This window comes from Carettochelys insculpta, chromosome 1 (genome assembly GCF_033958435.1).
Source record: "Carettochelys insculpta isolate YL-2023 chromosome 1, ASM3395843v1, whole genome shotgun sequence".
Taxonomy (NCBI): domain Eukaryota; kingdom Metazoa; phylum Chordata; order Testudines; family Carettochelyidae; genus Carettochelys; species Carettochelys insculpta.
The window spans coordinates 110,309,891-110,323,019 of record NC_134137.1 but is presented as its reverse complement, the minus strand read 5'-3'; the positions used below and the strand labels follow the sequence as shown (position 1 = coordinate 110,323,019).

Here is a 13,129-nt window from a genome sequence, read left to right as displayed (position 1 = left end):
TTTATGAGGTTAACACTTGCTCATTGTGAAATAGACTGAGATTGGTGGGAGGGGTTTCTAAAATGTGCCAATCGACCAATTTAGTTTTTGAGCACTACTTAGAATTAATTCTTGTTTTTACAGTGCTTTGAAGGCGTAGAGTGTTAAAATAAACAGATTATGTAGAGCTGGTCAGAAAACGTCTGAACTAAATATTTTTCTATTGGAAAGGAAGTTGGGTGACACTGATATCTTCCAAGGAGAAAGAGATTTTTTGGTATAATTTTCCAGCCAGCAAATTGAAACTCAACTTGCCCCTAAGGCGCCTAGGTTTGTGGAGCATGAAGATACTGGGAGGAGGAGTCCTAAGAATTTAGAGACAAAAAGAAAATTAAGAAAGATTTTTTTCTAACAGTACAGACAGCTGTAACAGGAAGGGTTTATATCTTGTTTCTTCAACTGTTTTTTTCTTTTTGGTCTTCTAAGGACTTTTCATAATAAAAGTATTTGTTTTATAGAAATCAATTCCAATGATCTTTAAAATGAAACATCGAATGAAGGGGTCATGCATGCATAACAATTGACCAGATTAGTGTGTGCATCTTTGGACATCTATATTGCTTAAGCGTTCACAACTCATACAACTCACACATTTATAGTCTACTTATACACATTATATGCAATGCCTAGACTATTAATACAGAATGCAGCCTGCCATATTGCCATTACTTTTCAGTATTTAAATCTTGTCAAGAAAATTCTAAATGGGAAAGAGCTGTCAAATAGCACACAATCCCCACCGTAAAGTTCTGGTTTAACTTGTGTTCACTCTGAAAATTATTTTCACTGACATGTTATTGTGTACAGGTAATAAACCTGAGATAGTTCAAATAAAAAGACCCATCATTACAATTGTTTTCTTTTTTAAAAAAACTAAGTTGAGTTTATTTTTAAGTAGCTCAGAAAATTGCTTTTAAAAGAGTATTAATGTATAATTTCATTCGGCCACCATAAATTTCAATTTTGGCAATCAACACATTAGATGTAAACAGTTTCTGGTACTTATTGACTTCAGTTGAACCTTCGCAGGAGATAGTGTTTGTTTTTCATTAAAAATGCTACTTTTTCCATGTAGCTGAAAGCTTATTTGCATTCATTTCTGCTTCGAGCATAGACATAACCACCTACCTCTTTACCAACATTGCATTTTCTCCCTTTTCCTTCTCTTGAATGGTATGCAGGAATTTGTCAAACAAAACAAAACAGCAGAAATGTAGCGGAAATGAAAGTTCATCACCGAATAAATCATTTTGTTAGTTTTTAAGTGCTACATTTCTGCTGTTTTCTTTTGTTGGAGTACAGCCTAACACGGCTCTTTGTTACTTTGTCAAACAAGTTCACTTTAAATATTTCCTTATTCATCCTTGCAATTTTGGCAGTTTTAATACATATCAAGAATAGTGTATTGATTCTAAGCTTATCAGTGTAGAAACATATACAGATAAAATTGTTTCTTGTGTAATGCCAGTTTGAAAAGAAGAGTGAGGTGGGATTTGATAGCAGTTCCGTAGAGGATGAAGTCAGGCTATTCTCAGTGGTGGCAGGTGAAAGAACAAGAAGCAGTGGCCTCAAGTTGCCATGAAGGAGGTCTAGGTTGGATATAGGGGGAAAATATTTCATTGTGAGAGTGGTGAAGCACTGGAATGGGCTGCCTTGGGATGTGGTGGAATCTTCATACTTGGTAGCTTTTAAAGCCAGGATTCACAAAGCACCGACCTTGAATGACTTAGTGGGGTTGCTTCTGCTTTGAGCAGGAGGTTGACTTGATGACCTTATGTGGAACATTGGTGTATGTTTCATAATACTTTGAACATTTTTGAACTTCAGTCTTTATGATAAAAGCCTCTGAAATTTAGTTTATAGTTCAAAATGAAAGAAGCAAATTTAAATGGGTTTGTGTATTAAAAGAATAACTTGTTACACATTTTATGAATAGCAAATACATTGCAAAAATGTGATTGATTAATCATTTATGTAGATCCTTCAGGACTAGCTGACTCTTTGTGGGAAACTTTGTAAACATTCTGTTTAGGAGTATATCTGTCCATATACCACTATTTTCCATATTCCTATCTCCTTTTTCATTAAAGGCCGAGCTGTTGAAGTCCTTACCCATATTGAAATTCAATTGACGTCGATGGGATTATTCATGAGAATAACTGTTCATTGGTATGAGTACGGGGTTCACAGTCTGGCCCTAAATAAGAATATTTGCATGAAAACAGTATCTACTGTAGCGCCCCCTAGGGTTCGGGTGGTCCCTGGGAGCAAACTGATATGGGAGGGACCTGTACTTATAATCGGGGTCTCTAAAGGATGATTAATAAAATGAATAAAATTACACCCACCAGGAAAACCCCAGCTCCCTGAGGGGTTTCTAGGTCCCAATAATTAGTTAAAATGACCCAGGGATTAGGTTGAGTGGCATTCATTGACCCCTTTCCCTTTTCTGGTTTATTAATTGATTTGATACTTTCGGAGATGACAACTGTATTGTTTATTAAGTGAATATGCTATTTGAGGTGATAAACAGGCTTTACAGTTATTGGTTTATACTTACTATATTACTAAACAGGTTTACGGTTATTGGCTTACACTAACAATATTACTAAACCTTTTCTTTAACTGTAAACAGAAACTTACTATTGTACCAAAACATATACTTACAACCTTATACTTACGAGTCCTATAATCATTAACGGAAACATAATGCGTTGCAGTGGATTTGGTTGCGAGGCCTGAGTTGCGCCTGGGGTTCCAGGGGAGGCGGTCAGACAGGTGATCAGTCTGCTTGACCGGCGCTGGGGGATATGTGCGCTTCTACGTCCTCGAGCGCCGGTTGGGCGAGGTCTTGTATACCCTTCCGGACCTCCCCCTCCCTTCATGAAAGTGGGGTGATTTTGGCTAGCCAATGAAGAAAATAATTTAGGTGACGTGCTGTGTTGCTACCTAAATTTCCTTTTTAAAGATTAGAGCCTAAGATTTTGGCGCGAATAACTTTAGTATTCTGCCTGACAAAAGGATGGGGTTTGAGGCCTAGGCAGAGTATGTGGCAATGCCGCCTCACGAGCATGGCCAGGCCAAATGAAGACACTTGTTTAACATCTATATTGCTTAAGATTTCATCTAGTCATCCTACTAATTACTCATTTGAAGTTCTAATAAAATCTTTGTGATATTACTTAATTGCTATGGAGATGAACAGGATGTCATAAATGCAAAGCTGTCGCTGCATCCCCACAGCTTGATAGTCAGTCACATCTAATTTGTTAGGTAAAGTTGGGCCTTGTATGTATTTTGATGAGTGATGTTTAAGAAAAACTCAGCTACTGCAGGAAGGGGGCATTCTTCCCTTGGAGGACTGACCCAATCTGCCAGAAAAGCCTTATGGGTGATGATGAGCCACCATGTTTGAGATGAAGCATAAAGTGAAGCTCTGTAGTCCTTAAATAATCCATTGGCAGTTCCCTTTAAATTAGGGATGTTAACCTTGGTGTCCTAGTCAAATTCCAATTTAGGGAGAATGCACTTTTTTTTTTAAATTCCCCTTCTAATTTTAATTAGGTAAGAGAATTGTCAGCTCTCTTCTGAAATGCTATTGCTAGTGAATAACTCTTACCTCCTTCAGTAATCATGGCTATTTTTCAGAGGTAGGGGTTTTAACAATACTTCTTTGTTAGTGTATAGACTACTTTGGTATGGTCCACATATATTTTTGTGTAATATTTAATAAATGAATCACTTCAGGTAGGGAATTAAATAAAAAAAAACATCCCTAAGCAACTAAGAAAGTTTTTAAATGTGTGTCCCTAAGAGTGATCAATGAAGAATAGTCGTTAAACCTAAATTTTATTAGGTTTTTAGAAATGATTTTTTCTTAAATATTTTCAGTGAGGCTCTTTATTTTAATTGCAATCTGAAATGTCTTTGTAGATGCTAATTAGTTTAAACTAGAGATGTTCATACAGTAGATAAGCTCATTTTATCTCTGTTAATTGCCATCAAGATTGTTTGCAGGAGAAAACTGGATATAAAACTGGTACAGTAAAAATCTGATGAAAGAAATGTTTTCTTCATCGCCAAAAGATACTGTCCTGTTTAGTACTAATGAGGCAGTCTTCCTTCTACAATGAGAGAAATAGGGCTAAATCTTGAAAAAAGTTTTGAGGCTAGTGACAAAATATGTTTGTCTTTCAGATCCCCAGCTCAAGGGTATAGTGACCAGGTTATATTGCAGGCAAGGCTACTACTTGCAAATGCACCCCGATGGAACTCTCGATGGAACCAAGGATGACAGCAGTAATTCTAGTAAGTGACTGCTCTAGGAGAACGTATTAATCTCAAAAACAGATTGAAGATGTAATCATTCAAATATATACGTCCAGACACTGTTTTAGTGGGTTTTGAGGAATTTTGATGTATTTTGGCAAAAAACATTCTGTCAGCTTAAAGTACATTAAGCAGAAGCATGTCTTTTAAAGAATCCTTAGTTCTTCTCCACGTTTGAAAAAGGTGTCCAGGAAAAAGAAACAACTGCACCTTTTGTTAGTGTCTGACATTAAGTTTTGGATTTTCAGTTGTTCAACGTTGGTCTAACTCTGCTTGCATTGAAGACGATGATAAAATTGCAGTTGAAATCAGGGAAAGGAAAGTTAGGCCAATATGGAGCACTTCTGCAAATCCACTCTAAAAATTTATCAGCAATATTTCCCTTTATCTTTGAAAAGCAAACATAGAAAAGAGAACCAAAGAACATATATTTGAAACAAGGCGGTGTAATTGAGCTTACATTCAGTTTTAAGCATATTAGTACAATTTATGCATATCCTAAAGTATCTTGCTGAATTGGACTAAAAAAGAACAATTCTACAGTCCCTATCCTACCAAGATTCTCAATGACTTCAACAGGATTTCAGCAAGAGTGGGGACAGCAAAAGTGGAAACAATTTGAAAAGCCTCCCAAACAAAAATGATATAATTTTTAAAATCTCTTATGGATCATGTTGAGTGTTATTTCTTTCAGTGTAATATTGCTGAACATTTGGATTCAGAGAATGAATATTCATTTTACATCTTAAGGTGCAGGTGATAGGTAAACAGACATACCCTCACTATCGAATGGCTCAATTAGAGTAATTTTCATAAAAGCATAGCAGACATCTGAGGTTTATTTTAAAGCATACATTTTTGTTTATAAGACATTTGTTTTCTCATTAGTCATACATTAATACATGCTGCTTTGGAATTAGCCTGTAAAAATTGAGGGAGGCGTGGGTTATGTTTTTGTTTGGTTAGATCTTCTGTTATTGAGATAACACCTGCTAACACAATACGTGTCCTTAATGTATTTCATCTACAGAGATAGTTGTTTTATTGACTGTGCTATACTTTTCAGATTATAGCATACTAATTAATGTGTATATCACAGTTCTCTTTCTCTCTATTTCTCTGTGTTCCTTTCTCATCTTCCTGTTTTTTATAATCATCCTTCTGTTTTCACCTACTCCTTTTCTCATGCCCCTTCTCTATTGGCCCAGTATTGCAAGACACACAGAAACAAGATTCCCATTGCCTCCAGTAGAAATGCATTTTGCTTGCATGAGGTCTGCAAGATGCGTGCTCATATGTTTTTCTTCCTTTACCTTTATCTGGGGAGGTGTCTAGTAGCAGCAGTGCAGAAGAATGTTTTTATTGCATCGAAAGAAATAAATCTTTCTTAAATATAATTGTGAACATTGGAATCTTTGAAAATCTAGGCCAGAACCCCCTTCCTTTCCTATCTCCTTTGCCATCTTTTAAAATCTCCCATCTTGTTTCCTTCAGTGTTTTTCTCTTCCCTTTATCTGTCTGCCTGGCAATCTCATTCTCCCTCCTAGTTCCAAGATGCAGAATAATCATTCTTGTCCAAAAACAGATTGTGCAAAATAAAGGTATTTCATATTCAAGATAAATAATTGTGGGTCATGTTGTATTTTACATTTGCTTGAGTTAGAGATTTGGTTGTGAGTTTTCCTAGAAATTTAACATCATTTGCTACAAAAGAAAAAGAAAATGGATCTCCTTCACCATTCAGCACTGCATTAATACTGTCGCTACTTTGAAATGAATGGTTTTATGTCTTTATAAAATGTGTTATGCAGTGGTGAATGCAATATAGTAGTAAAAATGATACCATCCAAATGCATGTATTATTACCTTCTTAAACTTTTAATAAAAATAATATATCAATGCCAATGCTATCTTGCAAATGGTGTGCCGCCACTTGTGCACTTTCAGGAATATATGAACAACTATCTGTCTCTGTCTCCTTAGTGTTGCTGTTGTCACTCCTTTATGTTAGTTTTTTCTCTTTTTTCCATCTGTTTTCCTTGTATTCCCCAGCCCTTGGCTGGAGTATGTTTCATTTCCTGTACTGAAATTCTGTTTTTACTATCCCTTTTTCCTTTTTTAACACTAAGTTTTCTTGTGGGTGAAATTGGTTTTACCTTGTGTTTTGCTCTTCATTTTGCAATCTCCTTATTTTGAGAATTCCAGCCCCAATCTCACTAGTGGATGTGTTTTGGCCGGCCTGAAGGATGAGAAGTGGAAGAAGTATTCAGCATTCAGTCTCATCTGCATCTTGCTGCCTATTGGCTTGGGGAGAGGATGAGAATTCTTTTAACTATTGAGTTTGCATGTTGCCTATTTGATTAACAGCTGCCCAAACTTGTGAGGGCCGTAGGGATACATTGGTAGTCAGGAGCAGGGAAAAGCACTTTTGTTCCCATCAGGGACAATGGAGCTTCCTGTCCTCTTTGAGAATAGTTTTGGATTGAGGTTGAAGAAAACACTGTTGGGTGGCATGCACAATTGTGCCTCTGTCGTGATTTTCAGCATGTTCTGCACTGCAGCTGATTGGCACTGAGTGACGGAAAGAATTTTTCCCAGCCCATACTTTGGCCCAGCAGCTGAGTTCCCTTGAGCCTCCAGGGGAATGACGGGTGGGGGATGGATGGAAGAGGAGTTCTGTGGATTCCTGGCGGGGAAGCATTCTGAGAGGTTGAGTCACACAGCCTTCCCTTCTGCTCACTTATTATGCATACAGCATCCAAAATTGTGGGAAGGAGTTAGCAAATAAATAAAAAAAAATATGATTTCTGCCGCCCCCCCGGGAGCTCACAGTTTAATTTGAGATATGAGTGAAGGCATTGGAGTAACAAAGTATGGAAGGTGCTGTAGGGAGGCAGAACAAGGGTAGCTCTAAGAATAGTTAGTGGTGTCTTAGTTTTGGTATTTGCAGATCTAAGGCTTCATTTACAGTCCAACCACAGGTTGTCTTTTCAGTTAACGCTTCTAAGTACTTACAGTGGATGGGATTTTGAGAAATAATTTGTTAGTCTAAAGCAGGGGTCTCAAGTTCATGTCCCGTGAGCCACCTGCAGCCCAAGCAGTTCTACAGTGTGGCCCCCACACAAGCTGTAACACGAGTGTCCGTGGCCCTGGAGGCGTGCTTTTCCGTACCCTTCCCTCAAGTCCAGAATGTGCTCTGCCTCACCCTACTTCTCCCCACCCCTTTGCCCCCATTGAACTCCTTCTCTCAAGCCCCCTGTCCTGAAGGATGCAGCCTTGGGGATTACCAGGGACAGCGGGAAGGCTGCACAGGGAGGGGGCAGGGGTTGGGTCAGTGGGAGCGGCAGGGAAGGGGAACAGTGCAGCAGCCTCTGCTTCACTCTGCTGCCATCTGCCAGGCCAGCTTGGTTGCACTGCTTCACTGTGAAAGCAGGAAGCAGAATGCACAGTCCCAGCACTGGCTGGCTTCGGAGAAGGCGACGGAGCAGGGCTGACTGCTGCATTGCTCCATTTCCCTGCAGCTCCCACTGCAGGGGTGAGTTGGGAGGGCCCAGCCCCTGCTGCCAACCCCAACCCATCCAGGGTCCTGCTTGCTAATCTGAGGAGGGGGACCATCCTGTCCACAGGACTGTTGGGGCAGCCAAAGTGTGGGGTCTGGGGTGGCCACACCAAACCATCCTATGGACGGGACAGCTCTCCATGCACCTCCCCTGGGCAATAGGGACATGCTGGCTGTGGCTCAGAGCTAGCAGGCAGAAAATACCCTAGCTCTGCTGTGCTACTGTTGGTGGTGCTGGGGCCCCCTGGGACATGAGTTTAAATTGCCCAGAGGCAGCAGGCAGGCCTGAGGGATGCCGGGGTGAAACATGCAGGCCAGCAGATGCTTGGGGGGAGTGGGCAAACATGGAGATTACCCCTCCCTCTTTGTGGAGCCCTGCAAAGAGGGGTAACCACTTGCCCTCTAAGAGGATTTGCTGACTGGCATTCGCCCGAAGGTAAATTGAGTTTGAGATCCCTGGTCTAATGGCTTTTCCCACTGGTGTCACTGAGAATGTTACTAGTGATTTCAGTGGGGGCAGAGATAGACAAGTGCTTTGTGCTTTTCATATCCCATCCTGCAGCTTCATAGGGGTGATGTTCATCAACAGTAGTCAGACATATTGGTACCTCAGCTTCTCTTAAATCTGAGCATTGGGCCAGGAGTGAGTGGACCTGGCAGCACAGCCACCAGTAAATTACATAGGAGGCCTTCTGACATTTAATATAGATTAGACGCACCCCTTTTTTGTACCCAATTCTTAACACAAGAAAGGGCTGACTGGGGAGAGGAAGTAAGAAAGAAAGGGTCACAAGTGATAGATATTTGCCTATGTCACTTAATGTGCTTCTGGAAGCTGCTCGCTATCATGGTGGTAGGCATCTTACAAGAGCCGGAAGTGGACAGAGTTTGGGGGTTTCAGTTCAGAGCTGTTTTCTGTTGGGGATCTTCATCTCTCCTGGGACATGTTAACATTGGCTGAAGAGGTATGATAGTCTGTATGGGGCATAATGATGTTGAATTAGCTTTTCCATATTATATCATAAAATCAGGGTCACTTGTTGAACCCGTATCTTGTTCAGTGAGTCCTTTATTTACTGGCTTTTCACTGGGAATGCCAAATATGTTTTATTCCAACACTTTTTTTCTTTAACTTTCATCCTATCTTATCCTCTCTCTCTCGTCTCCCCTCAATTAGTGTATCGCTCTTGCTGAGCTGGCTTGAGGCTCATGCAGAATTGTTACCTCACGCACTAACTGTAGGTTTAGTAGAATCCAGTGTAGTGTAGAACATGGGCAAAAGTGATTCTTTCAGTTTCTAGAGTGCACCCCCATCAGACTGTGTTAACTTCCTGTCTCATTTTGTTCTTCCTTCAATAGCGACCATCAACAATAATCACTGACATATTTCAATTTAATCTTTACTTCCAACAGTAACTAATATATCAATTAGGTATCATAAGCACAAGAGATCCAGTTTATGCATAATTAACCCAAAACAACTACACACAATTGATAGATATTTGGTTTGTTTCTTTGTTTTCTAACGAACATAAGCATGAGTAAATACAAGAAAATACAATGATGACATCTTTTGCTTAACAACACTGTATTTTTCCTGATATAAAGTAAACCATATTTTAACAACTACGTGTTATTCCTAATATATAGCTTTCATTTATGTATAGTTATATTAAAAGAGGTAACAACAATGTTCCTAAAATTACAAAGTTACCCACTCAAAAGTTACTCATTTAACCTTAATTTGGCCCCCCTCTTTTCATATGTGTTCTGATAGTTTTTAATTACATAATCACATTCATGTTTTGCTTGCCGAAGTCAGCACAGATCATGTATGATCCTCCATGTAATGGTGCGGCTGTTTGATATTTCTCTTATCCTCATTGTCAAACACTAGCTCAAGCTCCCTGTTGTTGGTTGCTCAGCAGGACTATGTCTACACTAGAGGGTTTTGTCGAAAAAACCCGGGGAGCGTCCAGATTACCAAGCACATTCTGTCGACAGTAAGTTGATAGAACGCAACACTTCTGTCAACAGCTGTACCCTGCTCCCCATGAGGAAGAACGTCTCTGTCGAAAGAGATCTGTCAACGAAAGGTGGGTCTGGATGTTCCAGGGGGCGGTTCCATTGACAGAAAAGGCCTCCCAGGTGCCACCCAAGTGCTCTGAGAGTCACCCTGTCCACAGCAATCAGAGCTTCAGGGAACCTGGGAAACCCTGTGGCAGGAAGCTGAGAGCACGCGAACAGGAGAGGTACCATGTACGGTCCCCCATGCCCTCGCAGCCACTCCTTTCATCTGATCCTTCCCACATGGCAGACAGACAGCCACTTCGAGACCCTCTGGGCCCTCGAGGGACCAGACTGAAGGTTCCCAGGAGCCACCCTGGGGCTTGAAGAGGTGGGCCTCCTCCTGGACTGGGGCTGAGGTCTGGGCCCTCTTGGAGACGTGGGGTGAGGAGTACATACTGCAGGACCCCAAGGCGAAGCACCCTTATGCCCCTGCCTGTGCCAAGATCGCCACTGTCCTGGCAGAATGGGGCCACCCCCCACCCAATCCAAGGAGAAGGTCAGGGCAAAGGTAAAAGAGCTCCCGCAGGGCTACGTCTGGGCCTGGGATGCTGCCCGACGCTCAGGGGCAAGACCTGCCACCCGCACCTATTACAAGGATCTCTGTGACGTCCTGGGAGGGGACACATCACCTCCCACCTGCACCCTCAGCGTGGCACTGGAGGTCCCCCCATCGCTGCCAGAGCCCTCAGAGGAGGAGGAGGAGCAGGTCTCCGAGTCCCAACCCCTGCCAGAGCTGGAGGCAGACACAGCCTTGGAGGCGAGCAGCAGCACCCTTGTGATCAGCCCGGAGCCTGTCCCCTCCAGCCAGGCCATCCCCCAGGCATCCTTGGAGCTGGGCGAGGGTCCCTCTGGTGAGTACCCCGTGTGCCACACACCCGAGGGCATGGGAGGCAGCTGCAGATGGGGTGTGCTGCAAGTGTCAGCCAGCTCGAGTGGGACCTTGCTCTGCAGTCCCAGCACATGGAACTATGTGCGAGGTAGTGTGCGCCACCCAGACCCAGCAGACAGCTCCTGGCCATGGGCCCCAGCCTACTTCTTGCCACATGGGAGGCCAGATGAGCCCCAGACCCAGGGGTGGGGAGGGCCTTGCCAGCATCTGCCACTGCTGGAAGCAGGCTAGCCACAAGGATGCTGGCCTGACCCCAGACACACTAAGGGGTGTGGCACCTGCATGTGGTCATGCCCACAGGTGAGAGGCAGCACCTGCTCCTGCAGACAGCACTGCTCGCCGCCAATGTGTGTGCAGACCCGGGGAAAGCCAGGCTGCTCCCAGCTCACACACTTCCCGGGAGAGAACCCCTCTGTGGCTGGAAGTCCCTGCCTTGGCCTCTAGCTCATTGAGTGTGGGGGGTCAGCGGCACCGCGGTCAGCCCAGTCCCAGAGTCACTGCAGTCCTGGTGCAGCAGGGCCCACTGTACAGGCTACACATGCCAATGCTCCCGGGACTTCCCCGCCCCATATCCCAGGGGCATTGGTTGCTGGTCACAGTGGGGGTCAGGATCTTAGAGGCTGTGTTGTGTGAGTGACAGATCTCTCCTCCTTGTCCTCCTTACAGCTGTACCTACACAAGCTGAGGGCCAGGCCAGCCTCACCTCACCACCAGGACAGGCCACCTCCATCTCGCTGCTAGGATGTGCCATCCTCACCTCACTGCCAAAACGGGCCATCCCCACCCCACCACCAAGGCGTGCCCAGAGGCAGAGGGGCCAATGTAGCATGCAGGAGGACCTCCAAAGGGACCACAATGCTGACCTCTGGAGGATGATGGAGTGAATGAAGTGGCGGGTACCAGATGAAAGGGAGTGGTGGTTGCAGGCCAGGGATCAGCTCATGTCTTGCTTGGATGCTGCCAATGGTGTCTGGGGAGACATTATGGCCCAGCTGTCTCTGGCTGCTGCCACTGCCCCTGCTGTGGCCCCCACTGTTCTTCCTCCACCCGCCATCCCAGAAGGGTATCCTAGACCTCCTGCAGTGGCTGAGGGCCCTGCTCACTCCCCCTGCCCACCCAGACCCCGGCACAGCCCTACCACCTCTGTAGCTCCCCTTCAAGTTCTGATGTCACCCCAACCCCCGTCCCAAGGTCCCCACCCATCACCGTACAAAGGTCAGTGGTTGTGCACTTCACTTAATTGTACTTTGTTGTTACATTGTTTCTTATCCACACTTCTTTATGTAGTTCAGCAAACTAGCTCTTTGTTCACCACACCCATGTCTGTGTTTATTGGGCAGGGGTTGGGGATGAAATGAGGGCGTGAAGGGAGGCATCGTGATCGGGATGGGGTAGGGCTGTTGGCCTGAGGCCCCAGCTGGTGGTGGGGGGAATCTGGGGAGCGTTATTGGGGACCATGGAAGACGTTCTCCCTCAGGATCTCCTGAATCCGCACCCGGTCCCGACAGGCCTGGCAGGTAGGAGCTGCCCCTGTGCCTGGTCAGCTAGGGCCTGCAGCACCATGGAGAAGTATCCCTTTCAGTTTGTGTACTTGTCTGCACTGTGCTCTGGGGCATGGATCAGGGCGTGGATCCCATAGATAGTCCTGACACAGTTTGGGAATGCCAGAGTGGTGAATCTGGCCATGACTGCAATCTGCATGTCCCGGACAGATGACCCTCCACAGCAGGATGGTGCTGATGGTTGTCATGTCCTGCAGAGGGAGGGGACCGAGCACACATGTCAGTGATTGAGGGAGGGAGTGTCTGGGCCCCAGGGGGTCCCTGTCCCCCTCCCATCACACCCCTTGAGCTCTCTGGGAGTCTCCCCTGTGAGGCTACTCCCCCAGCAGTAGGTCTGTGTGAAGGTGGGATGGCATGGTCCCCCAAGGACGGGGCTTCCCCCACATCCCAATCCCACCCCTTGTATACCTGATCCCACTTCCCAAGGGTTCCCCTTTGGTGGGACACACTCCGCCCATGCAGGGACTTCAGCCTGCTGAGAGTGCCTTAACTCCAGGAGGGGGCCCTGATGGTGGACTTCTCCACACCAAACTGATTTCCCACTGAGCGGTGGCTATCGTGGGTGGCGAGCTTCCAGAGGGTCAGTGCGACCCACTTCTCCATGGGGATGGTGGGCTGCAGCTGAGTGTCCTATTTCTGGAGGGCGGGGACGAGCCAGGCACAGAGCTCCAGGAATGTGGT

The 13,129-nt window shown here is 44.6% G+C and overlaps 1 protein-coding gene across 3 annotated transcripts in view; it reads left to right on the top strand.

Annotated features, from left to right (window-relative positions):
- FGF14 (fibroblast growth factor 14) overlaps positions 1–13,129 on the top strand; it is a 659,990-nt gene that overhangs the window by 511,674 nt on the left and 135,187 nt on the right. For 2 of the 3 annotated variants that reach the window (XM_074983157.1, XM_074983159.1), the window contains exon 2: positions 4,237–4,347. The exons of the other annotated variant lie outside the window; for it this stretch is intronic. In XM_074983157.1, coding sequence (XP_074839258.1) covers positions 4,237–4,347 — 111 coding nt within the window. The remainder of the gene's footprint in view (positions 1–4,236; positions 4,348–13,129) is intronic. 3 annotated transcript variants of the gene reach the window in all.